Consider the following 23,920-nt stretch of genomic DNA (forward strand, 5'->3'; position numbering starts at 1 on the left):
AGGCCTTGGGGTCTAAATTTGCCCCGCCATGGGGGGGTCATGGGTATACTTGATATGTTTATAGTTAAAACTTCAAAAATCTTCTCCTCTTAACTTACTTGGACTAGAGCATAGATATTTGGCATGATTCATCGTCTAGTGGACCTTTACAAAGATTGTTCAAATTATGGCCTTGGGGGTCAAAATTGGTCCCGCCCCGGGGGGTCATGGGTTTTCTCTATATGTTTATAGTGAAAACTTCAAAAATTTTCTCCTCTGAACTTACTTGGCCTAGAGCTTAGATATTTGGCATGATTGATCGTCTAGTGGACCTCTACAAAGTTTGTTCAAATTATGGCCCTGGGGTCAAAATTGGCCCCGCCCGGGGGGGGGGGGGGGGTCATGGGTATTCTCTATATGTTTATAGTTAAAACTTCAAAAATCTTCTCCTCTGAACTTACTTGGACTAGAGCTTAGATATTTGGCATGATTCATCGTCTAGTGGACCTTTACAAAGATTGTTCAAATTATGGCCTTGGGGTCAAAATTGGCCCCGCCCCGGGGGGGTCATGGGTTTTCTCTATATGTTTATAGTGAAAACTTCAAAAAATCTTCTCCTTTGAACTTACTTGGACTAGAGCTTAGATATTTGGCATGATTCATTGTCTAGTGGACCTCTATAAAGATTGTTCAAATTATGGCCTTGGGGTCAAAATTGGCCCCGCCCCCTTGGGGGGTCATGGGTTTTCTCTATATGTTTATAGTGAAAACTTCAAAAATCATCTCCTCTGAACTTACGTGGCTTAGAGCTTAGATATTTGGCAAGATTCATCGTCTAGTGGACCTCTACAAAATTTGTTCAAATTATGGCCCTGGGGTCAAAATTGGCCACACCCCTGGGCTGATGGGTTTTCTCTATATGTGTTATAGTGAAAACTTAAAAAATCTTCTCCGAACTCACAAAGACAAGTAACGTCTTAATTTAAACTGGATAACATATTTAGTACACATACCAATTTTCAATATGGGCCACATACAACAATTAATAACAAATATACATATATAGATACACACGTAAAATCAAGTAGTGACAAGAGCTTAGATATTTGGCATGATATATCATCTAGTTGACTTGTACCAATATTGTTCAATCTTTGGCCCTGGGGTCAAAAAATGGCCCCACCCGTGGGGTCATGGGTTTCCTTATATATGTATATGATGAAAACTTAAAAAATCTTCTTCTCCGAAACCAAAAGGCGAAGGCCTTAGATATTTGGTATGAAGCATCGTTTATTGGACCACTATTAAGATTGTTCAAACTTTAGCCCTGGGGTCAAAATTGGCCATGCCCCGTGTTCATAGGCTTAGGTTTTCAATATTTGTATATAATAGAAGCATAAAAAAAATTTTTTCTCCGAATTCACAAGGACTAGAGCTATTTGGCATAATACATCATTAAGTGGACCTCTACCTTTATTGTCCAAACTTTGGCATTGGGGTAAAAAGCCTTAACTACTTTGAACCATCCAGATTTCTTATCAAACCAATGTGCAATATATGACAGGTGAGCGATTCAGGGCCATTTGGCCCTCTTGTTTTGTCTGTTTTGCAATTTTGATTATGGCAGCCTTGGTGTTGTCATTGACATAAAAAAGCTTTAACCTTGGCCATAAGATTAAAAATTGGTCAAGTTATACAAATGCTACATGGTTCTACATTTTGCCAAAGGCAATACACACATGGGTTGTAAAGCTACGATTGTTCACTCCACTGTGCCCTGGTTGTGCCAGTTCCATATCATCTGTTTTCTTAAATGTTTTCTTTTAAGGATATTTATGAAACTAGGTTGTCCTGTTTCAGTCATGTTGATAAATTAAAAAAGTACTGACTTCATTTAATGGCAAAAATTAGTTATTGAATGATAAGATAATTGTAGTAATATTTTGCACTATGAAAAAAGGCCTCTTCTTTTGTCCAAAAATACCTGTTATGCCACCCAGTGTGTAAGTATACATCTTTTAAGAGATTATTACAGTACTTATTAATCATTCCTTCGTATGTAACTAGATTGAATCATTGGAGGCAGACAAGGACATCTCTAACAAACAGCTCTCGGTGATGAAGTCCAAGCTAAGTGTGGTCAGCGACGACCAGAATGAGGATGACATCAAAAACAACCTCAAATCTCTCGAATCTGGCTCTGAAATTGATGGTTAGTGAAATTTCCTTGTTATTTCTTAGTTATGATATTTTCATAGCCTAAGCTCCATAGGTTGTAACCTGAAAGACGTTCCTGTCAAATGTATTTCATTTTGGACAGTTTTTGCGATTGATGAAAATCAGAGGTGAAAATGTTTAAAGCGTAGGAAGGTTCGCTCATTGAAAGGTATAATGATAAAGACAATCAAATTGAACAGCAAAAAATTAGTCTGTTCAGTGTTGGTACCCCCTGCATATATCTCTTAAAAAGTAGGCTATTAGCAACCTCAGTGACCAATTAAGAAGTCTTAAGTGAAACTGTTACAACACTATTTAAGACACATTTTGAACGCATTCTAGAGCATGCAAAAGGCTCATCTGCAAGGAGCTTCAGTGTCTTCACCCTCAAGGATTCTACTCCCACCAGGGCTTTGCCCTAGAACCATGGAGGGGCCCCTTTGACTTTTAGCCTGACTTTCAGCTGATTTTGATACTTCTGATATACAGCCCTGGTTGAGAAACAAAAAAAACAATTCTTAGCGATAGCTTAATTGATGTATTTTGGCCATTGTTGGTGGTTGCTGGTTTGATGCCCTAGTAATATGTATACACTGTCTGATATCAGGGAACCTAGTTCAAAAGTTGACTACTATGAATAAGTAAATTTTTATTGAAATAAAATAATGTATGAGCATTAAATGACTGACCATATGATTTTTCCTACAGTGTTGTCGTCTGTGATAATCCCGACCACAGGGGAATCTGTGGACAAAGATGAGAAGGACGCAACTCCAGAGGACATTGAGGGGAAACTGCGTGACACTCAGCTGCAGATACAAGAGTACAAGTGTATGTATCACATTAGAGGAACCACATTGTGAGTGGATTGGATTTTAAGAACCAATGTATTGTTATAGCTTAGGTTTGACCACTGGCTGCAGAAGAATTGTAGTTAAAGACTTTAACTCTGAATTAATTAGAGATTTTTTTAAGCATTTCGTTCACATATAAACAAACCTGAGAATATCAATGTAGAACCACAGGCAATTAGTATTGGTGAACAATGACTTTTCTTTTACCTCGAATGTGTATTTTCTAGGGATGCAAACGAATATTCGAATATTCGAATATTCGATCAAACGTTTGGTATTCGAATGTCAAAATCGGTATTCGAATATTCGGAAAAAGAGTAATGATACTAATTCTCAATAAAGAAAGTTTGTTTGTTTTGTTTTTACAACGACTGGCCCCTAATGCCAGAGGTGTAAATGTGATGACAATACACTAAACACGTGTCATATGTCATTAAGGGACATATCGTCGGGTACTGTAAAAAGTCCCCTTACTTTTACAATAACTGACTACGAATTGGCTTTAACGTTTAAACACCAATGTTTTGTCCTGGCTGCAAATTAAGCTGGGCAACATAGCTCAAATCGCCGTGATGATATGAATGACATGTGCTACAGTATTAAATGTTGTTACATATATGTGCTTTAAATTGTATTCCATGTTTCGATACAACGTTCGCGCTTTAAAATGTAAATGTATAGTATAGCGTTTTATGATATATTTCCTCCATTGTTGAACACTGAATGAGTCAAATCCAGATATGTTTTCGTTTTATAATTTTACTAGTTCCCGAGTTGGTTTGGGTTTTCCATAGTTACAATTAGTCAATTTAAAGATCAATCTCAGAACGAGGCTGCTTGTCCTATGGAAAGACCCTCTGTTGGCGCAAAACGCTATTTGACTAGGACTCCAGCTAATTTCACATTGTTTACACATATAAAGGCAGCGGAATTGAAATTATTTGATTGTGTTGTTTGTCTGTTTATAAGGTATTCTTTTTTCTTCCTGAAAATTGCGAATTTCAAAGGCATATTTGGATAAAATCGGGGTCTGCCGCTACGACAAATACGGTCAAATTGCCCCGGCTATTACTTAAGCGAATAATAATAGTAGTTTACTACATCTTCCAAAATATTGATTTCGGTAAACGAATATTCGAATATTCGATCGAAAGAATTACCGAATATTCGAATATCAATTTTGCCATTCGTTTGCATCCCTAGTATTTTCAAAGAAGAAAGAAAGTCATTGTTGGCAGTGATATTGTCAAACCTTCAGTGCCTTTTTTGTTTTATGGAGGTCAACTGTGGACAATATCAATAACTCATCAGGACAAATAGTCAACTGCATTATTTTTTAACATTGTAGCATTAGTCCACCCTTGTGAACAGGTCCAGATATTATTTGTGTTTCAGTGAAATTGGAGGACTCTGAGAAACAGCTGCAGGGAAGTGCAGAGAAGGTCGCTGAGCTACAGAGTGAGTTGGGATTTGTTTTTGGAGAGAGAGAGATGTCAAAATGCTAAGTGATGTACCTGTCACCTTTATTTGATATGTTGTAAGGGGAAGGTTTGATTTTGGGTTAAAAGTTCAGAACATTTGCACACTCGTAAAACAGAAAGTTTAGGAGAAAAAATGCCTTCAAACCAATGCATACACATGTTTACATTACATTTTGTAAACTTTGGTTTTCATAAAGATGAGTAAACCTTTAAGTACACATGACTGTAAACATATTTGGCAAATTTGTCAATCAATTTGTTTACCAGTTTAATATAAATGGTGTTTGCAATACAACAGTTGTGGCTGTTTAGCGAAGTTTTTCACTTTATTCCTTTGGTAGTGCAACCATGTCACTTATTCATTTACAAAATTTGACTTAACAAAATATGACTTTGTAATTGTTGAAGTGATTGTTTATTTGACTACTGGTTGCTGGTCAGGTCATCTAATTGTTTGTTTGACAACTGGTTGCTGGTCAGGTCATCTGATTGTTTGTTTGACAACTGGTTGCTGGTCAGGTCATCTGATTGTTTATTTGACAACTGGTTGCTGGTCAGGTCATCTGATTGTTTGTTTGACTTCCAGGAGAGTTGGAGGAGTCCAAGCTGGATTCACTGCAGTACGCTGCCAAAATAGCTGCATTGGAAGGTAACTCAGCCCCTGCATGTTGATCTATAGCGGTGATGTTGTTTCAAATAGTAGTCATTAAGTCTGTTTTCATAGCCTCATAGAATCTTATAGATTAAAAGTAGCTTACTATTCAGATGAAATGAAAGCCCCAATTTTTGTAGCATAAACATAAATTCACAGTCAAAATTGATATACAAACATAAAGAATCATAAACGCTTATCTCCTTTGCATGATTTTATGTGTGTGTGAAACTGGCTTACCTTTGTATTTTAAAATGTAACCAGAGTTACTGTGCATTACACATATTGTAGAACCAAGATTTTTTGTGATAACAATTGTTATTTAACAGGTTTTGAACTAAAACCAGGTTATTAGAATGAAGATATCACTGGGCAGGCGATGGTCAGACGGGCGTGTGGGCATCAAACATTGGTTTCCGATCTATAACATCAGTTAAGAGTGATGCCTATTGATGAAACTTGGTTCGAAGGTAGCTTATGTGAAGAAGTAACTTTGGATTTCTTGGGGGGTCGTTAAGGTCAAGGTTACTAAAAATATGCAATAACATTAGTTAGAATGGATGGATAGATAGTGATGAAACTTGTTGTGTAGGTCACTTATGTGAAGAGCTATCATGGGATTTCTTTTTCGGGGCGGGGTCAAGGTCACTGTAACTTAAAATAGAAAAATGGTTTCCCTCTAATAAATTTAGTTAGAATTGATGGATAGTGATAAAACTTGGTAAGTAGGTAGCTTAGGTGAAGAGCTGGCTTGAGATTTGATTGAAAAGATATTTGCAATAAAGCAGAAATTCATTAAAACCTTGGTTCTGTAGTATATGCTTGGTTCTACAGTAATGGGAAATGCGCTGTATACTTCAGTTTCAAGGGCATTTCACCTTTTACAAGGTTTATTTGTTTAGACATACACACTAGCGGATCCAGGGGGAAGCGGGAGGGCCCCCCCCCCATAAAGTCGTCTAAATGTACTTAAAATACAAAGTAATTAAATACACCCAAAATAACACCATTTCTGACTAGAAATTGTTAAAAAAATTCTTTGGGGATTATCAAAGAACCCCCCTGACAACACTTTAAATCAAATTCACTTCTGTGGTAGGGATGCAAGGTTATGCCCCTAACCCTGAAGTTACACCCCCTCTAAATGCAAATCCTGGGTCCGCCCGTGGTACTTTGTATATTATTAGGGTGTTTTTAAAGTCTTAATTTTAAGCAACCTTATTTTTACAGACACTTTATAATTCTTTCATCATATATGCTGTTGTGTGTGTTGCTTGTTATTGTTGTTTCTGTTGACCAGATCATTGCTTATTTTATGCTATTATTATGTTGTTTTGTTTGCACAGATAAGTTAAAGCTGTCGGACTTACATATGAACCAAATGTTGGAAAACACAATGGATGACTTAAAATGTAAGTTTCATCAACCAGTTCCAACTATATTCAGGACACATTTATCAAACTGTAGGATTTTGTGATCTTGTGCAATAGGCTAATCCTTTTGTTTGATATTTTTTAAATTAATAAGAACAACGTTTTTTTTTCAAAAGGCTTTACAATGTAGAAAAAGTTTATTTGTTTGCATGACGTGAATGCTAAGACATGATTCATTTATTGTTGTGTTTCAAGTGTGGATTGCTATTTATATTAATCTGATATCAAACCTGACATGCATTTTCTTTTATGTTTAACTTTTTATGTAAGAAACATTTATATATCCAACTAACAATATTTATTTGGTACTATTTTATTTCAATGTCCAAGTTCTTTATTGAATTGCTCATGTAGGCTGGTGAGAAAGTGTAAGGCCCTGTATTTGTTATTCAGACAGGCTGCAGTATTTTAAATGTCTTGATGCTCATTTTGAAACCGATCCTTGGCAAGCAGGTCACTAAATTGCACATGTTCAAGTACCATACCCAGTTTTTATTAGTGAGAGGTTCCCTTCCTATCTCATCATAGTAGTCTGTCTTCCATGTAGGTCAACTTTTTATAAAATTACTAAATGTCACAGGAAGGGGGTTAGATATATACTTGTATAAAGGTCATTATTATCGATAATGATATTCTATTGACATTTTGTGTTAGACATTCCCTTAATGTTCGATAATGAAAAAGAAATTAGCAACTGGAATAGAAGATATTAACACATTTCTAGTTGTTAAGTAGAATGGTTTGTTAAAATGGTAGAAAAATGTTAGATCAAGCATGTCATTGTCAAATTCTGATCCATTAATACCTGATTGTGTTTGCGCTTTGGCCATATTATTGAAACAATCACCTTGTTTTTGAGTATGAATTGTTTTCACTTGCGTTTTATGAAATTTAAGCTTTAACAATCGGAGCACCTCGGCCATTTCCCTATCGAAAATAGAGGCAAATGTAAATGGACGGTTAACAATGTCAGAATTCTTACATTTAACTATGCTGGAAGTAGACCCCGTATGATTTTTCAATTTAGCAGTTAGATATTAGGACTTAACACTGAGGAATCTTAATTATTTATGCAATATAACACATCATTGGGAATCCATTTTGGCTTAGTAGTACAACTTACATGTTAAAATACTACAATTTATTAATATCATAATTATTAATTTTTGCCAACTTCTTTTACTAATGCACAATCATAGTTGGAGGTGTTCTGATTGAAGCTTTAAATGATGTAGTAGACTTATTATAAGTCATCACATTAAAGTCATACCATACATACATGTATTTGCAGCTCAAATAACAGAGAGTTCAAAACAGCATACCAACAGTAGTGATCTGATAGCCAATCTCAAAAGTAAGTCAATTATCTTCAGATCAGTGCTCATCTTAATGGACTTAAAATATGAATTAAGTGAAAACATTTTTACTTGCTGTACTAAGTGAGAAGTAAAAAAGACCATGAATGTAATAACACATCTCTCATCATGCAGACTTCAACTAGTTTGTGTTTTTTGCGCTATGAAGTCCTCACAACCCGCTGCATTGGCTTCTCCTTGTGTAGTATGTATTTGTGTCATTCCTTAGTTTAAACATTATATATTTTACAACCATTGTGAGGAAAGTGATGATACACTTATATTAAGTCATTCTCGTTGGCACGATGTTGCGCGAGAGTGTGGTCTTATGTGGTGGGCAACACCGGAGAAAACACGCTTGTCTTTTCTTGTAAGTCAAGAAAAATGTTACATAAAAATTACTTTGCCTCATATCAAATATAGCTTTAGAGAGCAATTTAGGAATATTTATGACTTACTGTATTATATGAGGAAGAATTCACTGTCCAGCTTGTTATGTTACATCACAAATTGCTTGGTGTCCACATAAAAAAAAAATATCAATAGTTTAGTGAGTTCTTTTACATGCTACTGCATTTGTTTTTGTCACTTCTAAAATACCTTAGAAGATTTAAATAAAGCACTTCACACAAAAAAAAGTAATGAGCCTTCAATTTATTTAAAAAATTGGTGATGTAACGATGACATTCCACTATAAATGGAACCCTTTCTTGTTGTAAACATTTGCTTTATTATAATTTGTAATGCTTTGTCACATAAATAGTTGTTTTTTATGCAGAAAAACAAAGCAAACCATGGCGAGTTTTGAAGCATACAATCGGTTTTAGGACTTTACATCCAGATGTAACTGGACACAAAGGCACACATCAAAGAGTAAAGTTATATACTTTTGTGGCAGTAATATGAGCTATTTGAGGCTTATTTCTCGTATATGTCTCTTGATTATTGCGTAACACAGGTACATAACATGTTTATACATTCTTTCTTACTAGCACTAGAGACTTAAAATGCTTTTCAAAATTATTTGGATGTAACTTGGGACTCTTTTACCCAAATGTCAAAATCGGTAATGAATGGTGTCGCTGTTACGTATTCGTGTAATAAGAGCTGTGTGACAACAGGCATTTTTTAAGAAATTCCCAATTATCTGGTTAAAATTTACTCAGTTTATATGCAAAATTGCGAATTATGACTGCTTAAAATACAGCGTGTACCGATTTAAACACAATGACTTCGTAGACGTAACATAAGACACCGTAGATGTAACATAAGACACCAAAATACCAGCTTTGGATCAATCTTTACAACACATTTGAACTGAACGCGCGTAAAATCGAATGTTTTAAACCTCAAGACAATTGAGACAAATCATTAGTTTGTGCACCCGTACAGGCGAAATATACAAGCTGCATCAATTAATGTCATGAAACTGAATGAAATAAGCCCACCTCGAATCTGTTAGGACGTAACTTCCACGACAACACTTACCCATGCTTTGCTTGTTCCGCCATCTTGGATATACTACACAGTATCAATGCGCGCGTTCGGTGCTACTTTTCTGTCGCGGTATTAGCTATGTGCCACACAGTTAAAGTTTGTCGAAATACACAAAGGGCTGTGTACATGAACAAAATCTGAATAATTTGTGACGTAACATTTGAGACACGACTTTAGACGAAATATTTCGGTCGATCAATACACGTTTTGTACGTATTTATGGGAACTATTGTTTTCATCAAATGAACACCTGACCTCGGTAAAATTAAAAACAGGTCACTAAAGTGAATTATACATGTCTGTTGTTGTCAAAAAACCAAGCGATTCGAAACGTAACATATTTGACACAAAATGTTACGTCATGTTTTCTTCAGATTAAATCGGGATTTATATGTTTTCAACTCTTCCAAATGCTTATTTGGCAAATGGAGGTTGGGTTATATACATTTCTATAAAGATAAATCGTCTTAAGCGACCAAAAGTCCAAAGTGCTGAAGGAGGCAATATCAGTTTTCTGAATCCACGGTAAAAATGTTCATCAAATGTCAAACAAAACTGACCAAATTTTATAAAAAAATAACTAGTTCCTGTATTTTTAAAAAATATTATTATACACATATAAAATTCCATCAATGTTTCTTTCTAATGATTACAACACTGGAAGCATAGAAAAAACGCGAACTACAACTAAATCCAATTATTTGAGATGTAACTGAAAATGCAGGACAGTGAATTCTTCCTCATATTTGAATTAAACAGTATTGTTTTCTGCGAGAAAGGGATATTCCTTGATTGTCAGTGTTATTTTTTTGATACTTAATTAACTTGTATGCGCGGAAATGTTGTAAATGTTAGGAATTCATTTGAATGGTAAACAAAAATGATCAAAAGTTAGATATTCACAGTTTAAATAGTTTAATTTACCTTAATTTCTTGAAAAGGAATTCTGAAATCACGGCAGTATAGAGAAGGAATGCACTGATGGTAGTGGTTTGCAGAACTGGTACATATTGATAATAGAGAAGTTCCCTGCCATGGGGTTCCCAGGTGCTGCAGGACTGGTACATACTGATAATAGAGAAGTTCCCAGCCATGGGGTACCCAGGTGCTGCAGGACTGGTACATACTGATAATAGAGAAGTTCCCAGCCATGGGGTACCCAGGTGCTGCAGGACTGGTACATACTGATAATAGAGAAGTTCCCAGCCATGGGGTTCCCAGGTGCTGCAGGACTGGTACATACTGATAATAGAGAAGTTCCCAGCCATGGGGTACACAGGTGCTGCAGGACTGGTACATACTGATAATAGAGAAGTTCCCTGCCATGGGGTACCCAGGTGCTGCAGGACTGGTACATACTGATAATAGAGAAGTTCCCTGCCATGGGGTTCCCAGGTGCTGCAGGACTGGTACATACTGATAATAGAGAAGTTCCCAGCCATGGGGTACCCAGGTGCTGCAGGACTGGTACATACTGATAATAGAGAAGTTCCCTGCCATGGGGTACCCAGGTGCTGCAGGACTGGTACATACTGATAATAGAGAAGTTCCCAGCCATGGGATCCCCAGGTGCTGCAGGACTGGTACATACTGATAATAGAGAAGTTCCCAGCCATGGGGTCCACAGGTGCTGCAGGACTGGTACATACTGATAATAGAGAAGTTCCCAGCCATGGGGTACCCAGGTGCTGCAGGACTGGTACATACTGATAATAGAGAAGTTCCCAGCCATGGGGTCCACAGGTGCTGCAGGACTGGTACATACTGATAATAGAGTTCCCAGCCATGGGGTTCCCAGGTGCTGCAGGACTGGTACATACTGATAATAGAGAAATTTCCAGCCATGGGGTACCCAGGTGCTGCAGGACTGGTACATACTGATAATAGAGAAGTTTCCAGCCATGGGGTACCAAGGTGTTGCAGGACTGGTACATACTGATAATAGAGAAGTTCCCAGCCATGGGGTCCACAGGTGCTGCAGGACTGGTACATACTGATAATAGAGAAGTTTCCAGCCATGGGGTACCCAGGTGCTGCAGGACTGGTACATACTGATAATAGAGAAGTTCCCAGCCATGGGGTACCCAGGTGCTGCAGGACTGGTACATACTGATAATAGAGAAGTTTCCAGCCATGGGGTACCCAGGTGCTGCAGGACTGGTACATACTGATAATAGAGAAGTTTCCAGCCATGGGGTACCCAGGTGCTGCAGGACTAGTACATATTGATAATAGATAAGTTCCCAGCCATGGGGTCCCCAGGTGCTGCAGGACTGGTACATATAGAGCATAGAGAAGTTTCCAGACATAGGTCCCCAGGTACTTGACATTTACTGACACAGTATGAGTGCCCATGTACTTGTATTCCTTTTTTATAATCTCCGAAGTATGAATGCACCAATGGTTATGCATGCAGCCATGTGACCATGTGACATTTTTACTTGTAGCATTTTACTCTTTTTTTTTGAGATGCCATGCAGGCTTGTATTGATTTTTTCTGACAGTGTCTATTGAAGAATAAGGAACAATACTCATAGGTTTAAATACAAATGAAACCATTCAGTATGAATATTGAATGGATTACAGGTCAGATTTTTGATCTGGAGGGCCAGATGGTGGTCAACAATATCTCTCAGCCCGAGAGACTAGACACCACCCTCGTATCTTCCTCCCTTGACACCATCGACTCCGGCACACTCCGCTACAAACCTAGCCTTGAGGACTCCGAACTCGAAAGTCAGTCAATATTTCGATCAAATACTTTTCAAGTCATTGATTTTTTTGCTCTAGGTTTCATGTTTTAAACTTGATATTGAAAGACTTGTAATATTATTCACTATTTTATACACTATTTTGTATTCTTTCACGTGTTTGTTAGCACAAACTAAGAACATATTCAAGTCATGATCTTGATATTTATAATGATGGGTATTGTTAAATTACTTGTATATGAAATAATACATTTGATTTGTTAAATGTTCATGTTTGCTCCCTGATTTACAGAGCTTCTTCAAGATGCCAGGGAGGTATTGTACAAAACAGAAATAGATCTGGCAAAGACCAAAGGTAAGAAAAAAAGTATTAGGTAATTGCTTCTTCTAGTAAACAATTTGGTTTTCTTTAAAACTCACTGTTAATTGTATTATCCAGCTGTTGCCATGTAGTTGTTCACTGGGCCTTAACAGCACTGCTAATCGTTTGCTCTAGAAATAGAGTGTTTGTTGGAACAACAATGCATCTTAAGACCATAGGCAACAACACCTGAATTAGGTAAACAACAATATCAAAATATGCTAGAGATGTCAACAGGTTATTTATGTCTTATTTTGTTCCTATTATAACCTTGCATGTGGACATAATGATATTTAACTTTTTTTTTTAAACCATGAAACATGTGGTTGTTTTGTAACCATGAGATATAAGGTTGTTTTGTAACCATGAAACACCTGGACTTGGTTGTTTTGTAACCATAAAACATGTGATTGTTTTGTAACCATAAACATGTGGTTATTTTGTAACCATGAAACACCTGGACTTGGTTGTTTTGTAACCATGAAACATGTGGTTGTTTTGTAACCATGAAACACCTGGACTTGGTTGTTTTGTAACCATAAACATGTGGTTGTTTTGTAACCATGAAACACCTGGACTTGGTTGTTTTGTAACCATAAACATGTGGTTGTTTTGTAACCATGAAACACCTGGACTTGGTTGTTTTGTAACCATAAACATGTGGTTGTTTTGTAACCATGAAACACCTGGACTTGGTTGTTTTGTAACCATGAAACATGTGGTTGTTTTGTAACCATGAAACACCTGGACTTGGTTGTTTTGTAACCATAAACATGTGGTTGTTTTGTAACCATGAAACACCTGGACTTGGTTGTTTTGTAACCATAAACATGTGGTTGTTTTGTAACCATGAAACACCTGGACTTTGTTGTTTTGTAACCATGAGACATGTGATTGTTTTGTAACCATGAAACACCTGGACTTGGTTGTTTTGTAACCATGAGACATGTGGTTGTTTTGTAACCATGAAACACCTGGACTTGGTTGTTTTGTAACCATGAGACATGTGATTGTTTTGTAACCACGAGACACATGTGATTGTTTTTTACCCACGAGACACATGTGATTGTTTTTTACCCACGAGACACATGTGATTGTTTTTTACCCACGAGACACGTGTGATTGTTTTTTACCCACGAGACACATGTGATTGTTTTTTACCCACGAGACACATGTGATTGTTTTGTAACCATGAAACACGTGGTTGTGATTGTAACAGCTCTACTTATTAATTGCATTAATCTTGGCCAATGTAAGTACACAGAAAGCATGTCTGTATATTAAGCGTGTATATTACAGTCATTGCTATTTTAACATCTTTCTCATCTTACACTAGAGGTTTTGTTTCATGATAACATTTTTTTCAAGTTAGCAATTATGTTTTCACCCCAATTAGCTGTCAAACATTGGCCAAAACGTTTAAGATACTCGCATGAAATATTGTACACTTATTACCAGTGACAATGTGCTCATGTGTAACATGGCACATAACTCTAGATAAAAATAATTTTCAAGTTAGGCCCCATTTCACTGAATAATCAACAACAAACTAGTATTAGCGTTACTATCACCCGTCAACCATGTGGTGTATGAAAGTATGGTTGATATGTCTTAGTTAGCCCAAAGATTGAGCTCCACTTTGACATGTGTTATCCCAAACATTCAATAGTATTTAATATACCGTAATGTTATTAAAAGTTGTTGCACAATCTTTTTTCAATAAATCAGATTGAAGAAAAACATTTGATAATTTTTCTCTACAGATGAGCTAGAGGCCAGCAAGGGGCAGGCGGGACAGTTAACGGAGGAAAACAGTGCCTTGAAGCTAGACCTGTCGTCTACCCAGGCCAGTCTGGCACAGCAGTCAGAGGCGGTTGTCAATCTACAGGGTAGGATGGTCATATATGTTGATAATTTTCTACATTACCACATGCTAACATTCTGGGATGAAATTGCTTTTTTTTTCAATGTTGATGTGAACTGACAAAGGAAGATCACATGTGGTTGAGTGTGTTTCATTAACATTGGCAAAACAAGCCTGATGCTTACAAACACTTTTTTTTAAATAAAAGATTGTTTTCCATATATTCTTTATTGCTGTGAATATCATAAAAGTGCAAACATTTGTTGAATAATAAAGTATAAATATAATGCAATAAGAACATGTACAAAACCATAAGCATATATACAATACAATACAATACAATAAGTATATGTACAATACAATAAGCATATATACAGTACAATACAATACAATAAGTATATGTACAATACAATAAGCATATATACAGTACAATACAATACAATAAGTATATGTACAATACAATAAGCATATATACAGTACAATACAATACAATAAGTATATGTACAATACAATAAGTATTGGTAACTGCTAGCAAAATGAAAACAATTTAAAAAAAAAAAGGTTTTCAGGGCAAGGGTCGTATTTTGCATTGACTATATTGAAACAATAAAAACCTTTTAATACACGGTCAGAAATGGGAACAGTTACACTACCACATGTGTCATTTGAACACTGTCTTATGTTATATTTAAGTTAGAAATGCCATGCTCTATTTAGTTTACATCTATTTATCTGTCCTTTGGTTTCAGAACAATTGCAACAGGCTGAAAACACAACGAAAGATGTAAAGGACCAAATAAGCCGGCTTCATGGTAAGCTGATCTTATTTGTTAACATTATACCTTCATATATTCCATAATATTCAACCATACTGTATTTACATGTGAAAGTTGATAGAAGCCATTGGCTTCCTCCTCAATCCTACACTTGTTAAAGCCCACTTCACAAAGTGAAGTTGGGGCCAATTCGGAATGACACGCGTCATACTGACTGTCAGTCTATCATCCCGTTTTTGTTCAGTCCGTATCTTTCTAATTCATGGATGGATATTAAAATAATTGGACAGAAGTGACCATCATAGTATGAGGATGTGTGGTACACAAGACCTATGTCCCTACCTTTAAGGTCAAGGTCTCATCACCCTTCTGAACTAATTACTTTAAGCTATATAGCCTTCCTGGTGATAGTTTGCATACGGTCCAAACTTTTGTCATTCATGGTTGGATTTGGAAATGATATGGCCTTAGCTACATTCATAGGATGAGGAAGTGTCGGTCTGTCTGTCAAATCTGGTTTTTTTTGCATTTTGATTTTGTGTTTAAATGCCGGTATACCCAAAGGTCTCTTGACATAATGTCCATCAGTATAGATTTTAATGCATTAGGTAAAACTTCATTTCATTCTGTGACACGTTTACATTCAGTGAAAAATGTTCCACATGTTTCGATATTGAAGAATGCCTTTTATGTCTTTAATAAAATACCATTAAACCTACAGTTTAAAGTTCATATTGATTGTGACAAAAATTGTGTCACTTGTTCTTGTCATGAACATGCAACAGCTAATTGCACTCGTTTCTTGCCATGAATGTGAACGATTCTGACAAGTTTGATGACTACTAAAAGAAATAGTACTGGTATAAGATATTGACAGTGTGATTGCTTTGGAGAATTTCTTGGATCTGTTTTTGCCACTATTTTCATAAGCTTTTTCCACTTCAGGAGAACTTGAAGGGGAAAAGAAACTTTCAGCCGGGAAACAGGAGGAAATCTCCAGTTTGAAAGGTAGAAATAATATTATGATGATTTTATAACCCCTTCCTTCAGTTATACAATTGTAGATAGGAGTGTTTAACTGTTCTGTCCAATTTCTTGTTTCATACTGAAGTGCTGTTCACGTGGTACACACTGTAAAGCAACTATCATGTGTCTAGAAGGGCTGTCAAATATTACTTCAGAATATCAACAGTATGTTGAATTTTAGGGATATCAGTAACAGTTGTTTCACACAAACTTTGAACAATTATGAGGTAAATAAAAGTTTAACTTTCTCTTTTTTTCTAGCCAATCTAGACCAAGAGCAGACAAAGCTTAAATCCACGTTGGAAAGCCTTGAAAAGGTTAAAAGTAAGTAAAATGTTTACATGGAATTTAAACAGAGTTTTCTGTAACCAGGTTATTAAATTGGGAATGTTGTAGTGCAGACGGGCAGGCAGTTGGGATGGCGTCAACTATTTGTGTCGGGACTTCAACTTCACCTTGCGTAGACAGATTTTGAAATAACAAAATAATTAAATGTTCTTTAACACTGCTGGCCTTAGATTGATATCAATGTGATTATTTGTCCTGTACATTCAGGTGACCTGGAAGAAGAGAGGAGCCAGCATAAAGCAACCAGGACCACACTCACTGAGGCCAAGAGTAAGAATATCGAGTCTCTTGGTTTTAGATTGTTGGGTTAAGCTTGTCAGGGCTTGTGTGACATATTTTAAAGATCATGGTAACATTCAAGATAATTATGTTTATGTTGTTTTTCATCGGCCTGCTGCCAATTTCTGCTTCAAGCTTGTTGGGGTTTGCAAGTTTTATGTACAAAGTTTCCTTTTTGAATACATTTCACAAGTCATGGTCAAGATTATCTCTAAAAATGTGACATTATCTTGTACAATGCTTTTGACATCCAGGCCATCATGAATGTGCAACCATTATATAAATTACATTTTGATTTGTGATTACCGGTAATTGTGTGTCCAATATTGAAGAAAACTGGTTTCCTTATGACTTTCATATCATTTTTGGAAAGACTGTGTTTACTTTCTACAAAACAATTACATGACTTTTGATTCTGTATGATAACAGTCTAAAGGATTGCCAAGGTTGATTAGCATGGACATTAGCAAGCTTAATAAAGACATACTAGAAAACCTGCGACTTTGTCACTGAACACCTGTATTACCGGTACAAAACAATCCCTGACTTTTAATGACAGTCTTAAGGATGGCAAAGGTTGTTTTTATATAGAATATTCAACAAGGATAAGCATGGTAATAAAACAGAAGTAGGTCATTGATGGATAATGCTTTGTCACTGAACACCTGTATTCCAAAACGAAACAATCCCTGACTTTTAATGACAGTCTTAAGGATGGCAAAGGTTGTTTTTATCTTAAAATATTCAACAAGGATAAGCATGGTAATAAAACAGAAATAGGTCATTGATGGATAGTGCTTTGTCACCGAACAACCTGTTCTAAAGTCTTAGCAACCAATAAACATCCAATGTAGACATACCAGAGATCTTTGTAAAATTATTTTGCAAGGATATTTGGGCTTGTGACTAGAGATAGTTTGAAACAAAATAAATAGCTTGAAATATTATACTATGTCTTCTTTTGAATTTGCAAGTTAAAATTTCAGTTTGATTTCTGACACTCAAAGTTTAATAATATATTACCATCAACTCAATAACCCAACCACACATGAGATATTTCTCTTGCAGTCTTGGAAGTTCTGTATTTAAATGTCTTTTTTTTTCAGAAACACTGTCAGCATCTCAGCATGATGCAAAAGAAGCAAAGAATGAAGCCAAAAAGCTGGAAAGTAAGATTTGGAAATGTTTTCATTTTTTTTGTTGTTTTTGTTTACAGGCTAATGTTTATTTTCTTTTGTGACAAATGAGTCTCAATTTTAATATTTTTCTTGGACAAGGACTTATGGCTATAGAACTTAAATTTCGTGGTAGATAGTATACAAGTCTAGAAGGCCATTTTGCAGCTATTTACAATTACAGGAACGCTCCATACATTATTCTGTTGAGTTAAAAATCTGTTTTCATTCAATACTATTTTGAGTGCATTTATGAAAACTGTGTTGAGCATAATGTCACTCTGTGGTGGTGTAGCATTGGCATTAAATTACATTTAACTTACTATTATGATAACTATCTGACTTAAAAAACCTCTGTCAATAAGAAAAGGATAAAGCATGTTAAATGATTGAGGTGTTTTTGAGTTCACTGCATTAAATATTGATAAAAGTCTGATTAGTTTTTAAGACTAAAATGACCATGTTTGTGTATGCAACAGTCATAACTGAGCCAATCAGCTACACCCCTTACTGCCGGTATCTGATATTTTGTCTTACATATTTCAATTGCACTTATCTATTTCACTTTATATATAGATAAATACCTCGTTTTGGTGCATGTGTTAACATTATTGGAAATGAAATGCAGCTGATTGCATGTTCTTGGTACTTCCCCTGCTGTTTGCCCTAATCTATGTCCCACTCATTTAGAGAAAGTCAAATGCAAGCTAATCCAGAATAATGCCTTTTGTTCTATTTCTTGTTTGGATCCATTGGCAGCTTTAATAAGCATTTCTGTATAAAATTTCATTTCTATCTTCAAAATTGCCCAATATGGTATCAATCAATTATGCATAGGGAAGCATCGTTCATGTACACATTTCTAGGTTCAATGGATGGGAACTGATATATTGTCCTCTGTTTTTCTTATTGTTTGTGCATGTTATTTCAGTTGAATTATTTTTCATTGTGTTTGTTTTGTTTTGTTTAATTTTTTCTGGCTTGTTACGTTTGATTTTCTTTAGAATGTTGGCATCGCAGTTTTGTTTCCATGAACTTGAGTTGCTTGCCTGAAGTCTCAAAGTTTGATAGAAGCTTTTTTGGCATGTGTATTGGCATGGACTAGTGTACTAGAGAGGATTTCTTTAGAGATTGGGTGTCTTTTACTGTTCGTTTCTCTGCCGCATGTGTTGTGCACGGTTGTATAGAGATAGCTAGAACCTCACCAGTGATTATCGTGCTCATGTTTCTGTTTCACATCGTTGTTCCGTTATCTTCACCTAGATAAACTTGACAAGCTAAGGCATCGAGGTTCACCCGACATAGATAAACTGAAACGTGGACTCTCACCAGACATAGATAAACTAAAGCACCGGGGATCGCCAGAAATAGTTGATGTCCGCAAGCGTGACTCCCCGGACCGGCGCTTGGTGGGCGCTCATAGTAGATACTCATTTCATGTAGGCGATACAACCCCTTCCAGGCTTCCTATCAGTAAACGGCAAGGTAACTCCCACATTACTTCATCAGTCTTATGCTTCTAGCCGGTACAGTAAAAGCCTTGTTTTGTCAGCTTTTGCTTTGCCATTCAATTCGAACAAGGATTGTTTTTATTTCTGAAAGTGTATTCACAATATGTTTTTTGCTTTTTTTTCCTATAAATATATGACAAGTGTTTTTCTTGCATAAAAGACATGCATTTCCAGGGGTTCTAGAGTCCAGGAATTATCCTGAAATCAGGATTGAGAACCGTTAACTGCAGACTATTCTATAGTACTTGCCTGGACATTTGCATAAAACAATAGGAAGTACCTTGAAGTGAATATAAATGACTTTGGAAACAATTTCACAAGAGGTCTAGCCTGCTTTGAGCATGATTCCCTCATTCTCAAACAGACTCCCAAATACTTTTCATTATTGACATTAATTAGCTGTTAGAACCCCTGATTCCATGTTTTTACAACACCTCGAAACCTCTGTCCACCCCACCCAAGGTAAAACAACCCCCCAGCAATGATGTGCCACATGAGAATTATATTTTGATGGATACTTTTATGCAACTAAAAGTGTGGTGTTTTAAAGCGCACAGCCAAGATAAGATTTTTTTAACAAGGTTATTTTAGAACCTTAAAAGGCACTGCTTCATGTGAACTATTTGACACTGACTTTTAATTACTGCTCATCATGATGGTAATTAAGTAAACAACTACCTATACTTATCCCTTTTTTGGTGAAATATATAAAAAAACACATTTATAACGTCAAATTTTATTAAGATAAAAAGTTAAAGGTATGCAAGAAAGAGTTTCATTCACCTGTATGTGGAACGGATTGAAATATCAGACCATCTTGCATATTGTGTGGACAGTAACTGCTCATGCCCTTGGATGGGACACTTCGATCTGCCCAACATACTTGTGTAAGAAATTTGTACCACTATATTTCAAAGTAAAGGATTGAGGCTTGAGGGCAGCAGAACTTCAGATGACATGTACTAGTGTGACATAGCGAAATGTCATTTGCAGGCTTGTTTCAGTTGCTATGTTGTTATGGCACCCATATTATCATACTTCTTATTTTGAAGTAAGTGTTCATTAGTTGCGGATTTCATATCAGTGATCGGTTGTTGTGGTCTCCATGGTTTCTTTCTCTATTTCATGCCTACATCATTTTTAGTTCAGTATGTGTTGTCTCTTAGTTTGTTCATACACATTTTAATATACATTGTACTGTAGATGATTTATATGTGTTTTTCATGTGTTACAATGTTGTTGTTATCTCCTACTGTATGGTGTACCGGTAGTTACGATCCTTATCACCATGCATTTGCAAGTATTCAATTTCATTTTAAGTATTTAGTTATCAACCAATTCACAATCACCATGGATGCATCTTATATAGAAATATGCACACATCACAAAGCATGGTATTTTTACCCATTATTAAGGTTGACAGTTTGTTTGAATTATTATTTACTAACTTGTTTAAGTCTATTTTATTGTTGGGTTCCAGTGTTTCCACTTTTGAGGAATGATTCCTTTTTAGTATATTATATATATTGTGATATATTTTATTTTTATTTATTTGTTCTTTATATTGAATGATGTTGAAACGGATTTTGATGACTCATATGAAATGAATATGAACCTTTGTTTGTAGCCAATGAGTTTCTTGCTTTGAAAGATGAGTGCTCCGGCCTCAAGAAACGTATTCAAGCCATTGAAGCTGAAATGAAAATGTAAGTAATGAGGAAAGATTTAAGAAGTGGTTTTATTATTTCTTACTTAAAGGTAAGTAGAGTCTTAATTTAAAGTTATAATGATTTTTGTCAGTAAAAAAGTATAAGTCTTTATAAGATTTTTCAGTATTCTAAGCTTATAGATTTTATAACAACTCTTGTGTGATGTAAAAAAGTTAGTTATTTGAACTTTTATTTGGCATAATAAAGTAAACACTCTTGTGTGATGTAAAAAAGTTAGTTATTTGAACTTTTATTTGGCATAATAAAGTAAAGAATCCAATGATGTTGTAGAAATATTGTAAAAGTAATGAAAGGGAAGTAATATATAAGAATTCTTTCAAAGAGGTTAGTAGAGTAATTGCCCTTGTCCACGTAGCAGAGTCTTTGGCTGTTAGTAGAGTTGCTATTATTTTATACTTACTATGTATACATAATCAGCTGTTACACCTTGCCATACAGGTCTTGTAAAGTGACTCTTCAGCTGTTTACGGAGAATAACTTGCCATGGCAGTTACTATGTATACATAATCAACTGTTACACTTTGCCTCCCATACAGGTCTTGTAAAGTGAGCCTTCAGCTGTTTACGGAGAATAACTTGCCATGGCAGTTACTATGTATACATAATCAGCTGTTACACTTTGCCTCCCATACAGGTCTGGTAAAGTGAGCCTTCAGCTGTTTACGGAGAAAACTTGCCATGGCAGTTACTATGTATACATAATTAGCTGTTACTTTTTGCCCCCCATACAGGTCTGGTAATGAGCACCTGCTTCGGTCTGTTGAATACAATCACTATATAGTCAGTGATACCTCTTGTCTGTTTTTGTTTTTCTTTTAAGGACAACCTGCAGATTTACACAGAGTTCAACAACTTTCATTCACTCACATTAGATTATTCCATATGATCAGTAATAACATAGTTGTAAATCTTTTCCTCGTTTACAGGTCTCGTAAGGAGAACTTGCAGCTGTCTGCAGAGTACAACAAGCTGCAGGAGTCGTATAACAAGCTGGAGGCCATGAAGGAACGACTGCAGGACAAGGAGGAAACCTGGATGTCCAACCTGACGGACTCACAGAAGGAGACGGAGACCAGCATGTCCGAGGTGAGGTTTCTCCCCTCCTCTTCCTCGGCCAACAACGCTACAGATGACTTTTACAGGCAGCAGGTATATATCGGGCTGTTTGATTTGTGTGTGGGAACCACCCCAACCCGATGCACGCTGCGTACATGTATACACACTGCTGAAATGTTTGTGGGATGTTGTTTGTACATTTTTATTTTATTATGGATTTATTTTACGGTTACAATTTATTTAAACATATATTTGTTTTAAATAACAAAATATACATTAATATATCAAAGCTGATTAACTGTTGAGTGGTATGATAGGCATCTTAATTATCACCCTTTTTTAAGTCAATACATATATGGTGTAGTTCGCCAATTTACTTTAATGGCATTATTATTATTTGCATTTTAAATATATATTTACTAAATATTGAATTAATTGCATACCTACATTTCCTTCTTAAATTTTGCATGATTTAAAACAAGATATTGGCGCCTGGAAAGAATTTCCATATTACATTCTAACTGCACATGTTCAATTCTATGTCCCAATATTACATAAATTACATAAAAGATATCAGTTGATTGTAAGTCAAATTTTAAATACTTAATAAGGCATAAAAATAAAAGAAATACATTTTGAGATGGTTGATCTGTACGGTTGTATCACTTCATGTTGTTTGCATAAAGATACATGGCTCTTGAACTGTGTTCTCGTACAATATCGACTTAACACAAGTAACTCAAAATGGTACATTTCCACTGATCACTTACATATTATTTGATATGTAAAACTATTCAGTTATATTTTGATTTGCATGATTATTTAGTGTATATTTTATATTGATTGCACTATTGTATATGGCTTATTTCCTTATTTCCATTTATCCCCTGGTTTAGAGTGTAAGTTAAAAACAACAACATTTTGATCAGTACGTTGCGTTAAAGTACTAGGATAAGGTAACATGTTGACATCTTCAATACAATATTATCATTATATTTGAATAAATATTTGGAATTTAAAAGAACTACAGAAAATTAATTGATTTCCAATGATCATATTAGTTTGTACAAATAATCAATGCAAGAAATATATTCCGTTGTTTTGTGGCTTTTGATAAAAGGATTTGAGTCTATTCAGTAGATTTATACAATAATTTAATCAAGTACATAACAAAATGAACACAATTAATCATCGTCTCACAGTCCAGTAATAAACAACAATTCCTTTTCCTTCCCAATGCAGCTTTCCCGGGCACAGGAAGAAATTTCCCGGCTGAAAAAGCGGTGCGAGGATTGTGACCGGGAAATTACTAATCTGAAGGGTGAACTTAAGCGGGTCACAGGGAACTATCAGCGTATAGCAACCCGGAGCAAACTGGTGAGTAACGCAGGTGTTTGTTTTCTAATAGGTCAGTTGCGGACCGGAAATCTGTAAACATATAGAGTATTCGATTGAATTTTTTTTTTGTTGACTATCATTGTCAGTATATATATATAAATTATTGTCAAGTGTGAGGTGTTGATTTTCCTTTCATCTTTGGTTACATTTAATTGTGTATTATACATCTATAGTTGTATTTGAGCCATTGTCATTTTTATGTATTAACCATGTTTAG

The 23,920-nt window shown here is 35.7% G+C and overlaps 1 protein-coding gene across 5 annotated transcripts in view; it reads left to right on the plus strand.

The window, feature by feature from the left end:
• LOC128216949 (sarcolemmal membrane-associated protein-like) overlaps positions 1 to 23,920 on the plus strand; it is a 51,110-nt gene that overhangs the window by 24,613 nt on the left and 2,577 nt on the right. For 2 of the 5 annotated variants that reach the window (XM_052923706.1, XM_052923703.1), the window contains exons 10-27: positions 2,047 to 2,191; positions 2,905 to 3,027; positions 4,446 to 4,508; positions 5,118 to 5,180; positions 6,530 to 6,595; positions 7,908 to 7,970; positions 12,055 to 12,204; positions 12,472 to 12,534; positions 14,304 to 14,429; positions 15,154 to 15,216; positions 16,126 to 16,188; positions 16,468 to 16,530; positions 16,762 to 16,824; positions 17,940 to 18,002; positions 19,272 to 19,493; positions 21,147 to 21,225; positions 22,176 to 22,398; positions 23,548 to 23,682. In XM_052923706.1, the coding sequence (XP_052779666.1) occupies positions 2,047 to 2,191; positions 2,905 to 3,027; positions 4,446 to 4,508; positions 5,118 to 5,180; positions 6,530 to 6,595; positions 7,908 to 7,970; positions 12,055 to 12,204; positions 12,472 to 12,534; positions 14,304 to 14,429; positions 15,154 to 15,216; positions 16,126 to 16,188; positions 16,468 to 16,530; positions 16,762 to 16,824; positions 17,940 to 18,002; positions 19,272 to 19,493; positions 21,147 to 21,225; positions 22,176 to 22,398; positions 23,548 to 23,682 (1,836 nt within the window). The remainder of the gene's footprint in view (positions 1 to 2,046; positions 2,192 to 2,904; positions 3,028 to 4,445; positions 4,509 to 5,117; positions 5,181 to 6,529; positions 6,596 to 7,907; positions 7,971 to 12,054; positions 12,205 to 12,471; positions 12,535 to 14,303; positions 14,430 to 15,153; positions 15,217 to 16,125; positions 16,189 to 16,467; positions 16,531 to 16,761; positions 16,825 to 17,939; positions 18,003 to 19,271; positions 19,494 to 21,146; positions 21,226 to 22,175; positions 22,399 to 23,547; positions 23,683 to 23,920) is intronic. The other 3 variants (XM_052923704.1, XM_052923707.1, XM_052923705.1) reach the window with 3 other exon arrangements.

This window comes from Mya arenaria, chromosome 14 (genome assembly GCF_026914265.1).
Source record: "Mya arenaria isolate MELC-2E11 chromosome 14, ASM2691426v1".
Classification (NCBI taxonomy): domain Eukaryota; kingdom Metazoa; phylum Mollusca; class Bivalvia; order Myida; family Myidae; genus Mya; species Mya arenaria.